This window comes from Tinamus guttatus, unplaced genomic scaffold (assembly GCF_059628265.1).
Source record: "Tinamus guttatus ecotype Peru unplaced genomic scaffold, ASM5962826v1 Tinamus_guttatus_pri_ptg000031l, whole genome shotgun sequence".
Taxonomy (NCBI): domain Eukaryota; kingdom Metazoa; phylum Chordata; class Aves; order Tinamiformes; family Tinamidae; genus Tinamus; species Tinamus guttatus.
The window spans coordinates 612,119-633,509 of record NW_028288565.1 but is presented as its reverse complement, the minus strand read 5'-3'; the positions used below and the strand labels follow the sequence as shown (position 1 = coordinate 633,509).

The 21,391-nt window shown below is 48.9% G+C and overlaps 1 protein-coding gene across 1 annotated transcript in view; it reads left to right on the top strand.

The window, feature by feature from the left end:
- The window catches only part of LOC148596096 (protein maestro-like), a 33,506-nt gene extending 12,404 nt beyond the window's left edge, over nucleotides 1-21,102 (top strand). The window contains exons 6-7 of the mRNA XM_088530787.1: nucleotides 20,468-20,622; nucleotides 21,088-21,102. Of these exons, the coding sequence (XP_088386913.1) occupies nucleotides 20,468-20,622; nucleotides 21,088-21,102 (170 nt within the window). The remainder of the gene's footprint in view (nucleotides 1-20,467; nucleotides 20,623-21,087) is intronic.
- Nucleotides 21,103-21,391: the final 289 nt, after the last annotated feature.

Sequence of the window (21,391 nt, the reverse complement as noted above, 5' to 3'; positions counted from 1 at the left end):
ACCAGGCAGCAGCTGGGGGCCCTTGGGAGGTCACTGAGCAAAGGGAGGCTGGAGAGGGGGCCCTGGAGTGGCTCTTACCTCGCAGCCTCACTCCTTGACCACAAGGTCCAGTCTTTGCCTGTTCGCAAACGGGCAAAGTGACCCAAGGCCACCCCAGCACCACTTTTATAACGGGCCTGGGATTGTGATGCAATAGTGGTGTCACAGCAACAGCCCTGGGCCACACGGCAGGGGTTCTGATGCCACGCTGACGTCATGGCAACATCCCTGACTCTGGTGACACCCAAGGGCTTGGAATGTTGTGTGATGCCGACGTCCCAGCAACATCCCTGGGCCTAGTGATGCCCCTGTGCTGTGCTGACACTGTCATCACCCAAACACCAACACTGCCCAGCACTGCAAGGAGAAGCCCAAGGCAGCTCTGGCAGCAGATCCCCAGCAGCACCTAAGATCCATCATGGCCAAGCCCATGTGCAGGTTGCGGCCCTTGCCTGGCAATGATGGACTCTGGTGTCCTGGTCTTGCAGGGAAAGGCAGCACGGATGTGTCTCCAAATGCTTTGCTTCCCAAAAAGACCTTATGCCCATCAGCGCTGTCTCTTCTTACAGACTCCCATCTAAGGAATGACTTTCAGGCAGGAAAATGATGCACTCTATACCCACCTCCCAGTCCTCCCTGGCCCAGTAGTTACTGTGAGTGCCCATGATCACAGATTCACTGAATTAAGTGGAGAGCAGGGGAAGCGTGTGTGTGATGCAGAGGATTACCCTGGGGTAAAGGAGGTGTGAAAAGTCAAAACGCAAGCACAAAGTTAGTTGGGTCTTTCTGTACTTTCCTTGCATATTATTTCCTCTTCTACAACTCAATATATGTGCCTTGAATATTGCCTTAGAGTACAATAAGAGCGGTTATGTAGACCGTTACTTTTGCAGCATAAAATAATCTTTTAAAAACTGCAAAACCAAGCAGCCGCAGGTGACTTCCTGCCACTGAATCCGCACGCCGGCCTCCGCAGCCCCCAAGCACCTGCCGGGACTGGGCTGAAACCAGCGCCTTGTGCTTGACCTGCCCCCGCCAGGGGCGCCTCTTGGCTACAAACCGCGCCGCCGCTGCCCTGTCCTCCTCTTCCTCCTCCTCCTCCTCCTCCTCCTCCTCCTCCTCCTCCTCCTCCTCCTCCTCCTCCTCCCCCTCCTCCTCCTTCACGATGCGCAGCAGGCGAGAGGCGCGGGCATCTCCTCTGCCGGGCAAGCTCAGTCGGCAGCCTCTGGACTGCGAGGTCCAGCCAACTCGGGCGAATCGCCAGAGCCCCGGGGCAGCAAAGTCAAGAGCAACTGTGTAAGGTCATCTTGACCCTTTGCTACATCTCAATAATCTCAGGCCATACCACAACCACCCAGCGCTTCCATCTGTGCTTCCTACAATCTCCAGACTTTCAAACAGCACGAAAGGTGCCAGCACAACAGCACATGCCATACATCCTGAGGTTGTACGCAGTGATAGCAAATAGATTCACACTGATCAAACCACCTTTCCCTGGATGGCCAGTCACTTACCCATTGGCAAGCATATCCAGTGCAGATACATGCAGCTTCTCCCGCTTAGTCACTGCCTGTGATTTTGCCTGCCTCATCATCTTTCTCACTGCACTGTCCAGCTCTTTGTGGAGCCGTGCTCAACTTGCAGTGCCAAGCAGCTCCAAACCATTAGCCATGGCATGTAGGTGAAAGGAGTCCCAGGCTTTAAGGCATCATCCAGTAGAATCACGCTGAAGAAGTAGAGGTTACACTCACTAAAACTTGGATCTGCTGCTTTTAACTTGGAGAGACATCCCTCCATAAATCCTAGTCTCCTTATTGGTCCAGGTTGCATACTGTAACAGAGAAAGACAATTGCTAGAAAGCAGATGATGCTGAACTTCTTGTCATTCGCACAAGCAAGTCAAGCTCAAAAGTAAGCAAGCCAAAAGAGGAAAAGAGAAACTCTATTTTAAGGTAAAAGTTAGCTTAGTAGGATGATGGAGATCCTGGCTTCTTTAAGGCAAGCCGGCAAGTGGAAGAACTTACATTCTAGGGGTTATGCAGTTTATGTCTGGTGGTAGATTTTCCAGTGTTGAGTAGAAAGAGCTGACTCACTGGAGGTTTGCCCTGCAGCTGGAGTATTTAGCATAACTCTCTGAAAGAGAGATTTATAATTATTATTATTATTTATTTGCTCTCTATTATTGGCTGGCATTAGTAGCCATGTGGCAGATGGCTTCTGAGGTTTCCCCTTCTCTTCTCAAACAGCCACTTTAACTCACAAGCCTTGCATGAAGGTCACATCTGGGAGTCCACAAGCTTCTGGTTACATTTGGATGAAATTGCTTAAAAGACTCACATATTGCTGGAAGAAGAAGGGACACCTGTGCATGCACGCATGCACAGGCCTTGCTGAAGCCTTCTTTCCTGAAAAATATGTAAAAATGTAAAAATAGCTTTTTTTCTAATCTTTTGGTTGATAAGAAATTTAAAGAATGTATGCAGCTGTTCATACACAAGGCCCTTCACTTCACGAGCTGTCACTTTTTTCTCATTTTTTACCTTTAGGTGTGCTTCCACCGTGGTTAAAAAAAGGAGCAAGAAAAAGCTGGGAGGAAAATGTGAAGAGCCATCTAAAACCCTTATGGAGTAACAATCATACAGGAGAATCAATTAAATAGAGTTAGCAGTGGTGGAAGAGGAGACACACTTTAGAAGGTAGAAGATTTCCCCAGGTTATGAACCTTGTAAGCCCAGAACCATCCTGAATGCAATACAATGCAATGTTGGCCTAGTCACCTCTTCACAAGTAGTGACACAGCAAAAGAAAAGCATGCTTTGCTTCTGATGAAATCAAGACCACAGGTAGCACACAGGCCCCATAATCTCACACATAAATCCACCAAGCGCCTGCATTTAAGCCAGCTACTAACTGCCCCCCGGACCGGTGCACAGTCCTTATGTAAAGGAAGAACATGCACATCCCATCAAGATAAAATGCAATATAGCATCAGGCCGACGTACCTTCTTAACAAGATACAAAACACTAATTGAGATGTCAGACTCTCTACTGTTCTCAAACTGCTCCAATATTAAAAGCAGACATTTGACCATGTGGGTGCTAGATGGACTCTTCACCCAACACTGCAATTAGCGGTGGCAAAGGAATTCCAGGAAGTCTTTAAGAGCGCTCTCAGCAGTATCTCAGGAAACAGGAAAAATCCAAAGACTATTCCCTAATGTTTCACTTACTCATAGGACTGCCTAGACCTCAAAGCCTTTTCAGCATTAAAAGCCTGCACATTTTCTAACACAGGTGGCAGCACATCCAGAAGGACTCTCCTTTCACAACCTACCTAACTTTTTATTCAAAAGGACATTCTTTGCCATGAACCCAAATGCACAGCTCAGCAGAATTGACTATTTTTGGATTAAGCTTGCAGCAAACCTCAGAGATGGTCACCTGTGGTTCTCAGTTTTTGCTCACACTGGCACCGGCACCTTCAGCAGGCTCCAAAGATTATCATGCGCTTTGGCCACACTGCTCCTAGAGCTGCTTGTCAACTTTATATTTTTCAGTGTTGACAAAAGGGAAGAATCCCCAGCACCCACAAGCTTTTGCAGATCAATAACATTAGCAGCTGAAAGGGCTTTCATCACCATTCCCCTACACATGCTCATAACTGCCTCATTTCTCACAGCGCTCCAGTCGTGCGAGCTATCCCACCACGTCTCTCATCGGAATCACAGAGACGTGGTGGGATAGCTCGCACGACTGGAGCGCTGCCATGGAAGGCTATGTGCTCTTTAGGAAGGACAGGCTGGGAAGGCGAGGTGGTGGAGTTGCTCTTTATGTGAGAGAGCAACTGGAATGCATGGAGCTCAACCTGGGAGTCGAGGATGAGCGAGTTGAGAGCTTGTGGGTAAGGATTAGAGGGCAGGCTAATGTGGGAGACACTGTGGTGGGTGTCTGCTACAGGCCACCTGACCAAGACGAGGAGGTTGATGAGGCCTTCTATAGGCAGCTGGATGTTGCCTCACGGTCACAGGCCCTGGTTCTCATGGGGGACTTCAACTACCCCGACATCAACTGGGAGGACAACACAGCCAGGCATAAGCAGTCCTGGAGGTTCCTGCAGAGCGTCGACGATAACTTTTTGACGCAGGTTGTGGAGGAGCCGACGAGGAGAGGTGGGCTACTGGACCTCGTGCTATCAAATAGGGAGGGCCTAGTAGGAGATGTTAAGGTGGGGGGTAGCCTCGGCTGCAGTGACCATGAGTTGGTGGAGTTCACGATTCAGCGAGGAGGAGGCAGGGCTGTAAGTAGCCTTGTGACGATGGACTTCAGGAGGGCCAACTTTAGCCTCTTCAGAGACCTCCTCGGTAGAATCCCATGGGCTAGTGCTCTAGAAGGAAGGGGGGCCCAAGAGAGCTGGTTAGTTTTCAAGCGGCACTTCCTCCATGCCCAGCAACAGTGCATCCCTGTGTGTAGGAAGGGAGGCAGAGGGGGCAGGCGACCTGCGTGGATGAGCCGGGAGCTTGTGGCAATGCTCAAGCAGAAGGCAGCGGTATACAGAATGTGGAAAAAAGGACAGGTCCCCTGGGAGAAATACAGGAACGTAGTCAGGGAGTGCAGAGATGCGACAAGGAAAGCTAAGGCACGTCTGGAAGGCAATCTGGCAAGGGACGTTAAAAATAACAAAACAAATTTCTTCAAATACATTAACAGCAAAAGGAAGATCAGGGAAAACGTGGGTCCACTGGAGGACGGGATGGGCACCTTGGTTACAAATAACACAGAAAAAGCAGAGTTGCTCAATGCCTTCTTTGCTTCGGTGTTTACCAAGGGCAGCCCTTTAGAGCCCCAGGCCCTAGAGACAAGAGAAGAAGCTGGTGGAGAGGAAGACTTGCCCTGGGTAGAGGAAGATTGGGTCAGAGAGCACCTAAGGAACCTCGATACCCACAAATCCATGGGCCCTGATGGGATGCACCCCAGAGTGCTGCGGGAGCTGGCAGATGCCATAGCTAAGCCGCTCTCCATCATCTTTGAAAGATCCTGGAGAACGGGGGAGGTGCCGGAAGACTGGAAGAAGGCCAATATCACGCCAGTCTTCAAAAAAGGCAAGAAGGAGGACCCAGGCAGCTACAGGCCAGTGAGCCCCACCTCCGTCCCCAGAAAAGTGATGGAACGGCTCATACTGGCTGTTGTCTCCAGGCACATGGAGGACAAGAAGGTGCTCAAGAGTAGTCAGCATGGATTCACAAAGGGGAAATCTTGCCTGACTAACCTGATAGGCTTCTATGATGAAATGACCGGCTGGATAGACGAGGGGAGAGCGGTGGATGTCGTCTATCTCGACTTCACCAAGGCTTTTGACACCGTCCCTCACAACATCCTCCTGGGCAAGCTCCGGAAGTGTGGGATAGATGAGTGGACAGTGAGATGGATTAGGAACTGGCTGGATGGCAGGGCCCAGAGAGTGGTGATCAGCGGTGCAGAGTCTACTTGGAGGCCTGTGGCTAGTGGGGTCCCCCAGGGGTCAGTCCTTGGTCCAGTCCTGTTCAATTTATTCATCAATGACCTGGATGAAGGCACAGAGTGCTCCCTCAGCAAGTTTGCTGATGACACGAAACTGGGAGGAGTAGCTGATACCCCAGAGGGCTGTGCTGCCATCCAGAGGGACCTGGACAGACTGGACAACTGGGCAGTGAAAAACCTCATGCAATTCAACAAGGCCAAGTGCAAGGTCCTGCACCTGGGGAGGAATAACCCCAGACACCAGTACAGGCTGGGGACCGACCTTGTGGAGAGCAGCTCTTCAGAGAAAGACCTGGGTGTCATGGTGGATGATAAGTTGACCATGAGGCAGCAGTGTGCCCTCGTGGCCAAGAAGGCCAATGGAATCCTGGGCTGCATTAAGAAGAGCGTCTCTAGCAGGTCGAGGGAGGTGATCCTGCCCCTCTACTCAGCCCTGGTGAGGCCGCATCTGGAGTATTGTGTCCAGTTCTGGGCTCCACAGTACAAGAGGGATGTGGAGCTGCTGGAGAGAGTCCAGCGCAGGGCTACAAGGATGATCAGGGGCCTGGAACATCTGCCCTATGAGGAGAGGCTGAGGGAGCTGGGCCTGTTCAGCCTGGAGAAGAGAAGGCTGAGAGGGGATCTAATCAGTGTATATAAATACCTCAAGGGAGGGAGTGCAGAGGACGGGGATGGTCTCTTTTCAGTGGTGGCCACTGATAGGACTAGAGGAAATGGCCTAGAGGACTAGAGGAATGTTGAAACATCAAAAATTCCATAGGAACTTAAGGAAAAATTTCTTAACAGTGAGGGTGACAGAGCACTGGAACAGGCTGCCCAGAGAGGTTGTAGAGTCTCCTTCTCTGGAGATCTTCAAAACCCGCTTGGATGCAGTCCTGTGCCACGTGCTCTAGGTGTCCCTGCGTATGCAGGGGGGTTGGACTAGATGATCTCTAAAGGTCCCTTCCAACCCTAAGCATTCTATGATTCTATGATTCTATGATTTAAGTATCAGCAGGAGGAACCTCTCAAGACACCAGAAGGGGACAACTTGCAGAGGCAGAAGAAAATACAAAGCACTGTCCCCCTGCTCTATCGCAAGCCATCGCACTCAGTTTTATGCCGGAGATGTGCCTCCTTCTCCTGGACATTCATTATTGTTGTCATGGGGCTATCATCATTTTTCATCGTCTTCTATGGCCTTTCTTACGGCTATGAGACCTCACGCCAGTGGCTTTTTACATCTGCTGTCACCTTTCTGAAGAATGCCTTACTTTTCCAACCCCTAAAAATCCTGTTTTTCTCAGCCCTCAGTGCAATTCTGCCAAAATATTGTCAAAGCATTGAGTGGCCAACCCAGGAAAATTATTCTGGAATTACGACAGAGATAGAAGGTGAAATGGGAGAGATGCACTGTAAGCTTGTGAAAATTTTTCCCTTCACTTATATCACAGACAAACTTCACAGCATATGCCAAGAAAAGAAAGACTAGTTCCAGTATCTCAGCTTAGGGTTGGAGTCACTATTGTTGCTTTTTGTTTTTTCAAAGATCACAAGGTTGAAGATGGGAGCAGCTATTGGGAAATTTTACTTATTTCATCCCATCCATTTCAGGCTCAGAGGAGACATCACCGACATTTGGGGCTCAAAAACAGAATAATGGGAAAAAAATATAGTTTATCTTGTTAGATGAGCAAGGTGGGATATTGTATCTAGCACTTATTTTACTCTGTGCTATGTACTTTTCAAATAAATGCTCCTCCGTGTTTAACTTGATTAGTCGTTCCTGCCTAAATTGGGTAGTAAGTTTTAAGGACTTCTTAACACTCAGGCACTTGTTTTGGATTATGTTCCAGTTTTCTCCTGAATTTTGGTCTTGTACCCACCTCAGTGGTACTTTCCCATCGTGGCAGCTGATACCTCTTTTACATAGACAATGACTAGAGAATAAGACTATGAGGGGTAATTTGCCTCTGCCAAAGAGGGTATGAGCAGATCTACACTAATCTATACTGAGAGAGGACTAAAGGTGAGTGCTCTGAAAATGCTCATAAAGCTTTTGCTCCTCAAAGCATTAGGCATAAAAGACAAGAGGATCATTTATTGTGCTTTGGTCTGGCACAGTGAAAATAGGACTTGTTAACACTGCATTTACATTTCTATGTGTGTGAAACTACCTCAAGGGAGGCAGTGAGGAGGATGGTGGTGGCCTCTTTTCAGTAGTGGCCACTGACAGAACTAGAGGAAACGGCCACAAAGTAAAGCATCAAACATTCCACAGGAACTTAAGGAAAATTTTCTTAACAGTGAGGGTGACAGAGCACTGGAACAGGCTGCCCAGAGAGGCTGTGGAGTCTCCGTCTCTGGAGATCTCCAAGGGCCGCCTGGACGCAGCCCTGTGCCACGTGCTCTAGTGACCCTGTGTGTGCAGGGAGGTTGGACTAGATGATCCCTGGAGGTCCCTTCCAACCTTAAGGATTCTTTGATTCTATGATCTCCTTGAAAACCAATGACCATTTGCTTTCTTTTATTGCACGTGCATCTTTCTGATAACGAGCAGCTTAGAATAAGAAGCTGTAACCTGTGTACATTTAGTACATAATGTAGCAGAGATGACTTACATCCTAATGCTTGCTTCAAATGGGAGATGTGTTTTCTTAACATTCAACTTCCTTAAATACGCCCTTCTGTAATGGCAATCTATGACTACTGCTTTTTTTCTCCTCGCAACCCTGGGCTTTTCACTCCTACTGCTTTTTTATCTTGGTTCCTATTTTTTATGGAGGAGAAAGTAGAAGCCAAGTATTTCTCAGTGAACAAATAACACGGAACTGCAGAGAAAGACTGGATGCCCCTTGTGGGATAGCTGATGGATAGCCATGTGCCAGACAAACAGAAATCATGATCTAAGAAAGTGTTTTCATTCCAGAAACTTACATGCGTTGTGAGAGTCCAGCGGGATGTTCTCAGGCAGAACAGCAGCAACGGATGAACAGGGAGAAAGCCGTGGGAATTCCTAAAGAGCCAGATGCCCCAGTTGTGAGGGATTACAGCAAGCTTGTGGTATGTCTGTTTTCAGTGTTCTTTAGAACAAAGTGGGGAACTCTCTCCCCTCGCTGCTGTGAGGGAAGCAGAGGTTGATGGGCAGTTGTGGGCACTATTTCCACTTGCCTGGTTGCTGTCGGTGGGTCCGACAGCCTCACTCCACGCACAGCTCCTGAACAGTGTTGGCAGTCAGTGGTGCTGTGATGTGATTGTTTAGCTCCTGAAGACTTGAAAAGCTTTTCCAGAAGGTCTCATGCTATTTTAAACTTGTGTTGTCTCCATTTTGTTTTCGGCATCTGCTGGATGGTGTCACTAAGCTAACAAGGAACTTCAACATCTTTTACCTGGAAAAAATATATGCTCTCTTCAGCCAGTGCATTTACCAGCACTGGAACAATTATGACAAAACTAAACTCTTTATGGTCAATTTTATATATATTTTCTAATGCTTATATACAGTGTTCTATCACTGTTACACAGTCTGCATGCACTCTGGATATCATGCTTATTTCATATTAATTGCTTTAGTGCTTAGTTGTCATAAGACTTAGTCATTTTCGTATGGAAGACATTTATCCATATTGCAAAACCATTGTTAAATTTGGCATCATGATTTGCAGTTTCAGCAGGAGAAAAAAAAGATTGGACTTGAAGACAATGGTTCCACCCGCACAACTCCTTCAAAGCAATTAACCTTGGAGGCTGTGGAAAGCTTTTCTTGCTCTTTTTTCTCTCTCTCTCTCTCTTTCTCTCTCTCTTTCTCTCTTTAGGGATGGGGGGGATCATGAAAGGAGGGTGCTCTTCTCAGTCTCTTACTTACTCTTTCTCCCCCTACAAGTAGGCAAACATGGGAATACTTAAGTCCTTCCTTTCCTCAACAGCTTTAAAATAATTATAAAGCATAAGAAGAGTTGGAGATTTTTCTTTAGTTTCCCAATCATCTCTTCTGAACTTCGAAGTTCAAGTGTCTCCAATTTGATATAAAGGGAGGTTTCTGCCTGGGCAGGTTTTACAGGAATTATTCAGGTTCTCTGTCCTTTCCCTGTAAAAGAGGATTTAGGAGTTGTCAGCAGTCAGCAAATGTCTTCAGGAGGCACCCACCACCCAAACCAGGCAATCCCAGTGTTGATTTGGTTTAGGTATGCTGGAAATCGAGTTCTCAGATCCAAAGAGCCATGAGGCCACTCGTCCCCGAGGCGCTTGTGTGTGAGAACAGATACAATTCTTGGTCCCTCTGCAGTTCACCTTGAAAAGAGGGAGCCTCTTTCCTTAGGCACTGGTATCTCAATCTCTTCTTTCACATCAGATTAAGAGTTAGAATGGACGCTCTGTTCTCACTGTGCAGGAATAAGGATATTCTGGATTCAGGGAGGTCATGCCTGAAAAACGTTCCCTTCTCATCTCCTGTAATGCCACATACTAGCTTGAGAAAGGAAAATATTTATGTTATCCAGGACTTGTGGGCTTCTGCAACTTAATATTGGAATGCTCAAATTAAACATGCCTGGATTTCTTTGCTTTCTCCCTTTTCCTTTAGCTTTAAGTACAGTTCTCTCTTCTTCTGAGTGCTCTGGGCAAGTAGCAAAGGTAAATTAACTATTGTGCAGTCACAAAGTAACTTTCTCAGCTTTTAGTTGTGGTTTCTCAGGGAGGATCTCTTCCTACCTGCTGAAACAACTGTTGCTCCAGGCTCTGTATCCTCTACTCTTCTGGACACATAGGGATGTCTCTGAAACTGCAGAGAATATAGAAGCATTGTGATGCTTTTAGCACATGTTCTTGCTAAATATCACCAACATTTGGATGTATTTACAGATTCTTTAACTTTGTGTGAAGAAATAAACTATCAGGTTCTTAAACTTCTATTTGTGCTTATGATAATTTGTTTTTTTCTTATCAGGAAATGAAAAAAATAATTAGAAACCTCTACAGTGCTTCATAATGCGCTCTTCAGAACACTTCATTTCTACTTGATTAAAAATAATATTTTGATTGCATTCTCTTCTGTTAGCTGTGTATAGTTCAATGAAGAGTACTTCTAAACATATATATGATATATATATGGATATATTTTATAACCATATATATATTTTATATACATCCATATAGAAAAAAGATTGATATGCTTATTTTATATGTATAGATATATATAAAGCATATACATACTTTATATTGTTTGAATATGTTCTAACAAAAAGTAAAACATCATTTGAGCTTGTCCGTTTTAATTGCAGAATAATTTGAGCATTAAAAATCTTTCTTCTTACTGGTATATTAAGCACCTCATGTGACAGTTTACCCCCTTCTTGGTTTATCAGTTACATAACTAAGGCAAACAAGAAAAATGTACAGTGAACAATACAGGAAGCTCTCACCTTGCCTTGGCGGCTTCATCTCCAACTTAGCTGGTTGTTGCCATAGATTGATGAGACTGGTCTGTCTGCATCTTAGACAAAAAAAAAAAAAAAAACACAAAAGGAGCCTATTACCAAGACTATATCTCAGTTGCTTTCTTGGACGTGTTACAGATGCAAGTTTTGTCCAGGCTTCACTTAAACGTGGAAAATAAAACGTCCAGATTTCTAAAGTAGATGCCTGTAAGTTAAGGGAACACAATTCTTGTTTTGGTGTGAAAGCCCCATCCCGGACCTGCTTGCACCAGTGGGCACCAGGAAATTTTTCTTGCACCTCCAGGGAGAGGAGAGGGAAAAAATTACTGAAGTAAAAACGCATTGCTTACCCCTTGAAGATGATGTTGAAATCCTGACATCTTAAATGCACCTTTCACCAGGTAGTTGCTGTTGGCTCATTCTGTGGTAACAGGGAAACTTCTCACACCGAAAAAGAAGGGATGGAGTGGGAAAGGCAGACCCAGAAACAATCTTCTGATAAAACTCTGGCTCTTTGGTTCTACTTTTTTTGTGCTGCCACTCTCAGCATGAGACTGTAACTATGGTGTTTTAAAAGTGTATGTGTATAAGTGAGTAAATATCAGTGGTCTTCCCTTATGTAATGCTACTGGGGAGTGACACTTCCTACAAGTTACCTTTTTTTTTTTTTTTTTTCCTGCCTCTGGGAACAGTAGCAGAGTTGGGTGCCTGACTTCAAAATCCCATAATCCTGCTAAAAACAGCGAGTAGAAACACAGCACTGCAGGAAGAACGCAGGGTAGGAGCTAAAACTAAACCCTAAGCTAAATCCTAAAACTGACCCTGTGAGTGCGTATTAACTGAAGAGGTCCTCTCAGCTCTCAGTAGGTGTAATCAGAGATGTCTTTTGGATTTGTAGGGTTTTCTTCCCTCCTAAATCTTTAATTCTGGGCCAGTTTGTTAAAGGCCAGGGGTGGTGGGTCTGGGCCCTCCCGAACTGCCCTCCGCACTGACAGATGTGGGGGAACTGCTGCAATCTCGGACTCGTGGGGACGGGACAGCGATGCTACCCCTAACCATTACACACACACACACACAACATATACATATATATATATATATACACCAGACTCACCTTCCTTTCACCTGCAGCTGGCCTGTGCTGCGGTTCCCCGGCCCCTCTGGCCTCTCCCTGTCCCGAGGCGATGCCGTCACCTGCGCCCAGGGCTCCTGGCATGGAGATGTGGAGATGGACACCTCTTCAATCCAGAAGTCCAAAAAACAAACAAACAAACAAACAAAATTTAACAGAGATATTCTTAAAAACAACTGAGAATAAGATACACATTCTGCATTTTTTGAAAATGGAACAACATTAAAACCAATAAAGAACGTGTATCATGCTGCTATTGTGCATGGCATGAGACATAGCACCTAGTGATGCTGCACGTCCAACTGTGCAATCTCTGTATGCCAGTTTCAGCTGTCATGTCATCTTTATCTTTAAGGTATGTCCAAGCATTTGTGTACCATGCAGAATATCTGCATCTTCTCTCTGTAGCTTCTATATGCATTGTTTGAATATGTTTTGCTAAACAGTAAAACATCATTTGAGTTTGCATGTTTAAACTGTAGAATAATTTGAGCATTAAAAGTCTTTCTTGGCAGTCTTATAGACTCCTACTGGTATATTACTGGTACAGTCAACTGGCGAACAATTTACCCCATTCTTGGTTTTTCACTTATATGACCAAGGCAAATAAGAAAAAAAAGATAGTGAAGGAAACAGGCAGCTCTCACCCTGCCTTGGCTTGATCTCTAGCTTAGCTCGCTGCCACCATAGATTGACAAGATTGGTCTATAGGGATCTTCGAAAATAGGATGGCTTTAAATAAATAAATAAATAAACCCTGTGCAAAAGGTGTGAAGCTGAGAAATTACAGGAATGATGCCTGAAAGTAGCTTCTGAGAAGCCTGAGAGAGCACATACTGAAAATGTCCATTTTTGCTCCCCTCCTTCTTTGCTTTTTCCCTGCCCTCGTGTTTCTCCTCTAGCTGGGCTCTGCAGGTTACGTTTTTGGGATTTTGACTCTCACACCAGGGCAAGCGAGTGTTGGCTCAGCTTCCCAGGCTGATCTGAGGTCAAGACTGCCCATTAAGAAAAGGGAAGAGTCCTGCATTACAGCAAATCTAGGCCTAATCTAGGAAATCTGGGGAAGCAGAGCGTTAACTCCAGCCTGCCGGCACCGCTGCAGGCCACGCTGGGCACTAAGTGCTGAGCTCAGCTCGCCCACGCACACAGAATTCCCCGAGGCCGGACGCCTCGGCTAGGCAGGGAAATTAAGCCCCCTCACCAAATACACTAACAGGAGCTCTTCCCAAAGCATGCACCCATTTTACACCTTACCTTAACAGGAAAACAGAGATGACTTTCACCAAGAGATTCTCCAAAATTCACACATCCCAGTCTTTGGCCCACTCTCAGGGGAGCCCCTGCCTCCCATGCCCACTGCAGCCCTGGAAGAACCACCTCCCCGTGGGCTGGGGCCTGACCCCCACCGAGCCGGGCCCGGCTCTCACCTGCTCTCCACTGCTCTTTGCTTCACCGGCCCTGCTGAGCTGGCGGCGCTCCACCTGCACCACTGCTTTTGGCATCAGCAGAAGCAGCTCAGACTGGGACATGCGAAAATGAAAACGCCGCTAGCGAAGGACCCAGCTGCGTCCTGGCACTGAGCAGGCCACAACGGCGCATTCCTCCCGTTCCCAAAGCCGTCTGCCCTCATCCCTTCTGTAGGAAATCTCCCCGACGGATCCTCCCAGCAGGATTTACTGGTGGCTACAGGAGCTCTGTAAAGGAAAACAAAGTGACTCAAGGCACTAAGATTACTAACACCCTCAACATGGCTATTTAAATGTTGCAGCTTGAGCCAGCTTTGCAAGAGGAACGATTGCTATTTTTTCTACTTTTTCTTTCAAAGTTAACATCTGGACCCACTAAAGGAAACACTTAAAGAACACTGAAGGATAGCCAAACTTAAAAGGTCTTCATTACCTTTTTCTTCATTAGAATTTCTGAGAGACGGGATTTAGTAATTCAAGGACAAGGACAGGGAACTTCTTCCACTAACTCCACAGGTTGAAAATATTATCTACTTGCTCCCCAGAGCAATGCTGCCCCCCAGCCCTCATTTTAGCAGGTCACACATTTGGGTCTCCTCCTTAATGTCACTGCCTGGACACTCATTCCAACAATTCCACTCATTTCAGCAAGAACATAACGCTACCTTACTACTGCAAGAAAGAACCATGAGAAAGCTTTTATTTTTATTTGGGCCACAGGAAGAACAGCAGTAAATGGCTTCTCTTTGACAACAGTGATAGCAAAGGGAAAAAAAAATCCCAACTTCAGATATTTGCCTAGTACACACCAATAACTTTTAAGAAGAGTTATATATTTCTCCAAAGTTATTTTGCTACATTCATTTAAGTGGAGCCTGCTTTAGATGTTGCAAATATGAAACAAAGCCAAAAAAACCCCACTATCTCTAAAAGAATATGTTTGCTTCAAAATATTATTTACAGAGCCTATATTATTTATCTTCCCCCAACTTATCCAACTAGAAAGTTATTCTTTCCCAATAACTTCCCCCCATAAAATAATTATCTCTCAACATCTCCCAAGAAAATTTCCCCCAAAACATTTTCCTATTCCCAGCTCAAAAATTCCCTCAAAAAATATTCCTTCTAAAAAGAGGAATGTTTACCCCCAAATGTTTCCTTCTGATTTTTTCCCTCCAAATCTTTTTAGCTTCTGAAAAAGTCACCCATCCACCCTTATTTTTTTTCCTCTGCCAAAATCATTTCCATTCCAAAGAATTTTTCCCCTCCAAAAGTCTTACACCACCAAAGTGGTTACTGCTCTTTCCAGTTTGTACCAGGAAAAAACAGACCACGGAGCTGCTGCTCGGATCTGTGTCAGCCCGTTCTCTGCTGGAGCAAACTTACTTTGGTGGCCACTTTTGTGGCCCCACGGCCGAGCTCACTCCGCTCCACTGGGGCTGCCCACAGGTCGGCCCTGAGCCCGCACTGAGCCCAGGGCAACGGCAACGGCAGAAACGCTCCCACCCGCTGCACACAGGACATCCTCTTCGGACACGCTTCCGTCCTCTGCACTTGGGGATCACAAATGAACATGAACACGTCCACGAAAGACATTTAACAGCTAATACATTGCTCCGTTTCCAATGTCTGCTCAATCAACACCTCTACAAAGGCAGCAGCTCCCAGATCCCGACACCAGCAGCAGCAGCAACGGCATCGCGACGCCCCGGCCGCTTCTCTGCAGCGCGGCCCCCTCCGCGGAGCTGCCCTGCAAACCCACCCCAACGAGGGCTCGGGTTCCTGTCACCAGCCCCCAGCGCTCTGCAGCGGCAGGAGCCGCCCGGCCCAAGGACGCCGAGCGCCGGGGCCACGTCCTCCCCCGCCGCCGCCCCCCCTCTCGCTGCTCCCCGGCCTCCCCCCGCCCCGGCCCCGCGCGCAGCCCTCCCGGGACACCCCGCACACGGGCAGGCCGGCCCCGCGCCCCGGCCCCCCGGCCCCGCCGCCGCCTCCGCGCGGCGCTGCCCCCGCCGGCAGGACGCGGCCGCGGCCGCCCCACGGGCCGCGAGCGCCGCCCCCCCGCGCCCTTCCCGCGCGCTCCCGCCGCCGCCGCGCACCTGCCGCCCGCCGCGCATGCGCCGCGCGCCACAAGGGGCCGCCGACCGCACTGCGCACGCGCACGCGCCCCGCTCCTGCAGCGCCTCCGCCCCGACACGCGGGGGCAGCAGCGAGCAAGGCAGAGCGCACTGCGCATGCGCGAACCCCCCCCCCCGGCACGTGGCGGCGCCGCTCCTGGGGCGCGGGGGGCGGCGGGGGGAGGGGGCGGCCTCTGCCCAGCGGTGGCACCGACAGAGCGAGAGGAAACGGCCGCAACCTGAAACAGCGAAAGTTCCGCAGGAACTTAAGGAAAAACGTATTAGCAGTGAGGGTGATGGAGCACGGGAACAGGCTGCCCGGAGAGGCTGTGGAGTCTCCGTCTGTGGAGATCTCCAGGGGCCGCCTGGACGCAGCCCTGTGCCACGTGCTCTGGGTGACCCTGCGTGTGCAGGGCTTGGACTAGATGATCCCTGGAGGTCCCGTCCAACCTTAATGATTCTATGATTCTGTGAAGGAAAGAGTTAACAGCTGGAAGTGCCCCCTGGCACCAGCTGTGCCTGTGCGGAAACGCTGGGGGCTGCTCCCAAGGCCGAGACGGGGAAGCGGGAGGTCTTGCGGGGAGGGCCGGTCTCGCTGCGCTGGAATTGGCAGCGGTGCCCGGCTGGCCAGAGAGCCGATAGCCCCTGCGGAGGGATCCCAGAGCCGTGTCGCTGGCGCTGCCGGGAGCAGACACCCTCCTGGGAGTCGTCCGCAGCGTGAACCTGGCCTGAGCCTGTCCTGGGGCCGGGTCCCGGCCCTCCTGGGGACGCTGCCTGCGGCCCCTCGTCCCCCGCCGCCCTGGGCCTTTTCCGTGCGCGCGGCGGGCGCGGGAGGCAGGGCCGTGGCCGTGGCTGGGGCGCAGGCAGCTGCCCTTGTGTCAACTTTTCTCTGCCTTTATTCCTGGAGAGTTCAAGGCTCCAATGAGCATCCTTCTTGTATCTTCAAGTGTCCGAAAACGATTCTATGTTACAAGGAGAGCTGCCTCTGAGCTCTTCCTGTCTGTTATGTAGCATCTTTTAAGATCTTGGAAGTAGATGATTATCATGCTGGATTGGGTAGGGCAGGGCAATCTGAGGTGGATTTGAGAGAACTCTGAGCATTAGAAGAAATCTTGGCTGGGGGTAGGAAGAAATGGTGTTTTTGTTGGGGATAAATTTTTTTTGTTGTTGGTGGGGGCTTTGTTTTTTGGGTTTGTTCTGTATCTTTTTAGGTTTGGGGTATTTTGTTTGTTTTGTTTCCGTTTCCCTGAGCTGAAATTGCAGCAGCAGTTTCCCAGGCCAAGTCTGAAGGGGCCCCTTCCATGGGCAGCTCACACAGACGTCCCCTTCCCCCAGAGCAGGGTTCGATTGGCTGCATTTCAACACGGGCTGCTTTTTTGTGCTCCGGTTCGTAGTCTCCGCCGAGACCCGCATCCGTTGTGATTGCATCCGTTTGCTCTTATGCAGCAAATGCTGGAAGCAGATGGTTCTGATAGCAGGAGCGATGCTCGGCTTTGGTGGGCAGTTGCACTTTGGCTGCTTTTGGTACTGAACGTGTCTGCACGGAGCTGGGTCCTGGAGCTGGGTTTCCTAGGCAGGGCGGTTTTCGGAGGTGCTCGGTCAGCCCATTCCCGGGTGCTCTCTGCAAATGTGGTGGTGTCTGCCTGTTAGAGCAGGAAGAGAGAGTGTGTGCTGGTGACTGTGATACTGTGGGGATGGGTGGGTGTTGCAGGTTGTTTTGTCTAACTTTGTGTGTAATTATTTTTTTCCAGGTTGTAGATAGCATTTAGAATTCTTTAAACATTTAAAAAATAAGGTAAGAATGAGGTTTTTTTTTTTTTTTTTTTTTAACCTCCGTCTGGGTTTTTCCCTCTGTCCCGGCTGCTCTGCGAGGAGTCGATCGTTGCCAGCGCCTGCAGGGAGCTGGGTCCTGGAGCTGGGGTTTTCTAAGCAGGGCGGTTTTCAGAGGCGCTCGGTAACCCCATTCCCGGGGCTAAGGGCTAAAGCCCTAGGAGTACTGGGCTAGGACTAAAGGGTTAGGGCTGAGGTCTGAAGGGCTGTGGCCAAAGGGCTAGGACAACAAGGCTTAGGGCTAAAGGGCTTAGGCTTAATTCGTAGGCAGTAAAGATCTTGACAGCTAGGGCTAAAGCACCAGGGTTCTGGGCAAAAGTGGTAGGGCTAAAAGGTAAAAGCCTAGAGGGCTAGGATGAAAAGGGTAGGATTAAAGGATGAGTGTTAAAGGGCTAGCATTAAAGTCTTAGGGCTTAAGGCTAAGGGTCTTGATCTAAAAGGATAAAAAGCTAAATGGCTGGGCTTAAAAGGTTAACATTAAAGTGCTAGGATTAATGGGCTGGGGCTATGGTTTAGGACTAAAGGGCCTGGGTTTGAATGCCTTAGGGTTAAAGGCTTTAGAACTAACAGGCTTGTGGTTAAATGGTAAAGAGATCAGGACTGTGGGGGTTAGCACTTAAGGGCTTAGGCCTAAAGGGCTAGAACAAGACTAAAGGGAAAAAAAAAAAAAAAAAGGCTGGTATGGGAATATATAGATGAAAGGTTATTATGGCCAAGGATGAAAACAATTATCTGATCACTTGATGGATAAAGGATTTTCTGAGGCCAATAATTATGGGAGTAGTTAGGAGGAAAAGATCACCTGGTGAAGATAAAGACATGTGGGGATATAGATGTCACCCGTAGAAGATTAGGGAGTGCCTTTCTCTGGGATCGGTCACTGGGTTATTGGCACCCCTGGTGGGAAGGCTGTGAAAATACCCAAGGCCTGGGCTTAGAAGGGTCTTCTGGGCTGTTCCTGCTCCTCTGTGATTCCGCACAGGCTAAGATAAAAGCAGCAGTGGGAAAGGGTAGGATGAAAGGCTAGGGCTACAGCTTGGGGCTAAAAGGATAAGAATAAAGAGGTACGATTTTGGGCTAAAGGGGTTTAAGGCTAGGATTAAAGGCTCAGAATAAATCCCTAGGGCTTTAGGGCCGAAAGGCTTTGGAACGACAAGCTTGCTTGTACTTCCCCATGTTCGCTGCCATTCTCTAATCAGAGTGATGACACTGTGCAAAGATGCACGACACTCCTGTTTGGTGGTAGTTGGGGGTGATGGGAGTCAGGGCTCCTCTGTTTTCTTTCCTTGTGTGTGTGCGTGTGTTGTTTTGTTTGGCTTTGATTATCACAGTATCAATATACAGTAGCAATGCTGATCCTGCTGTTATGTCATGCTGCCTCAGCGACCTCCAGCAAACTCCCTTTCTAAGTAGTTCCTTATCTTTTCTAAATAAAATGACTGGTGGTGTTCTTAAGTCACACTCTCGTGTGTGTTCCTTCTCGGCTATCGGATCCAAAAAAACCCTTTTGCTCCTCTGTGTCGAATGAGTGCAGAAAAAGAGCAAAGGGAAGATAGGTGGCCCTGCAAACCTTGACTCACTTTAATCGTGCCAGATCAGTAACCACAGCCATAACACTCATGAGTAACTGATGGAGTGATCAGACCAGCGGGAACATTTCTGGAGCATTTCTAGAAAGGCCCAAGGGTAATTCAATGGCATCTTCCTGCCTCTTGAGTCCTGTGTTAGGGAGAGCACAGCTAAAGGGCATGTGCTTTCTTGTGCTTCAATGCTCTCTTTCCCCTGCACACACTGAGGGATGAGGGTGGCTTTAAGGCAGACGCACTCCCTGTTTTCCTTCCAGCACGTTTTATAGCTAGGGCAGCTTCTCTCTAGCTGGAAGCTAGATAGGTTTCATACAGAATTGTTTTAAGTCAATGAAATATGGAAGCACTGAAGCTAAAGGTTAAGCTACCCTTAGACAAGTCCCTTAGACATGGTCAGGCATAACTTTCAGTCCTGCAGTGGGGAGCTGGACTGGCCTTTTGAAACAAAACACAGCAGAGAGCTGTTGTTAGAGAATTGACAGAGGTGCCTTTGGTGGCAAAGCACTTGCTATGGCCGGGAGCAGCCTCCATCCTACTGGAGAGGCCGTTGCTCAGGGATGGCACGTCGCAAAGGCACCACACCGATGGCTCTGTGTTTGTGATATCCAAGGCTCAAAGGGCTGCTTGGCCCCCGCAGCTGGTTGCCAGCGGCTCTGGCGGAATGTTTGCTCTGGAACCTGCAGTCTCCCTGGACAGCGCTTGTGCTTCGACACCGTTTCCTCCCTAAGCTGGAGCATCGCTACCTTGCCCTGCCTTCTTTAAAGGACAACTGCTCCTTTTTCCTCCCATCTCAAGCCAGCAAGAGCCTTCCAAGGGACAAGCGGCCTGGCTAAAGCAAGGGCTGAGCAAACGGAGCGCAGTGGCCGAGGTGCAGCAGGCGCCAGCATGCGTGCCTGCCCTGGAGAGCAGGAGCAGGAGCCCGGCGAGAGCTCCTCTGCTCCTCCGCTGACAGCCAGCCAGGCAGCCAGCAGCACCTCCACGCAAGAGCTGCAGCCAGCACCCGCGCCTGCACCTCTCTGTGCTGCCCATGAGGGGCAGCAGCCCAGCTGCAGCTCCACCACAAGGGCTGACCACTGCCTCCAGGTGCCAGCTCCACAACAGCCCTGGCATCTGGCGCCCACAGCTTTGCCAGAAGCACCGGGCTCTGCCAAGCACACACATGGCACATTGCCTCCCGAGACGCATCCCGGTCCCACAGGCAATGACCCCATGAATATTGTCTTCAACTGCATTGAGGATTTGGAGGAAATTTCTGAAGAAGAAGTAGAAGAGCCCTGGGATCTGACACCCCCATCTCCTTCAGAAGCACCGGGCTCTCCCAAGCATACAGATGGCACATCGGCTCACGAGACCAATCCCTTTCCAACAGGCAACAAGCCACTCAACATCCCTTCCTACTGCAATGAGGATTTGGAAGACATCTCCAAAGATCCCTTGGAAAAGGAGGAGTTTGTGCAAATCTGCTTTACAGATTTGATGCTTGCAACCTCCACCAAGAAGAGACCAAGGCAGATGTATGTCAAGGTGCGTCATGACAAAGAAAGGGCCACAGAGGTGAAAAATAGCACTCCGCTCCCACCAGAGGACTGCTGTCGTGTTGAGGCCATGGGTGCAATGGGAGCTGCTGGCATGTCCAAGGCAGAGGCCTTTCACGGGACATTTCCTCCCTCACCACACACTCAGGACGGCGCCTGCAGCACACCCAGTACTGCTGCTCAGCCACACAATGTGCTATGGACCGTGGCCAGCAAAGACACCAACCACCCTCAGCCTGAGCTGGGAGCAGCATCAGGCAGCAGCCACAAGCAGAATCCAAGAGGGAATCACAAGAGGAGCCTCGCTTCCCCCTCCTCCCCTCCCACTCCTACAGAGCAGTCTCCAGAAGAAAGGTGTCCTGAACAGCTCCCACCGAAGAAGCGCTATCGCTCCTGCTGCCAGGAGGGAAGCAAGGGTTTCCCTCTGCTACGGCCAGCTGCCGCTCTCTTGCAGCGTGCCAGCCCCTGAGCATCTGCACCCAGCCTGCCCTTCCCAGCACTGCTGCCTCAGCCGCCTCCAGAAAAGTCTCATTGTTTTTTTCCCCCTCCCTTTCTAAGTAGTCCGTTATGTTTTCTAAATAAAATGACGGGTGTTGTTCTCAAGTTACACTCTTGTGTGTGTTCCTTCTCTGCTATTGGATACATAAAAACTGCTCCTAAGCAAGCTCTTGGGGGAAGGAGCAGGAGGGTACAGGGACATTCTACCACACCTAGAAGAATGGTATTCCAGCTGAATAATTAAGCCATTCTTTACACTA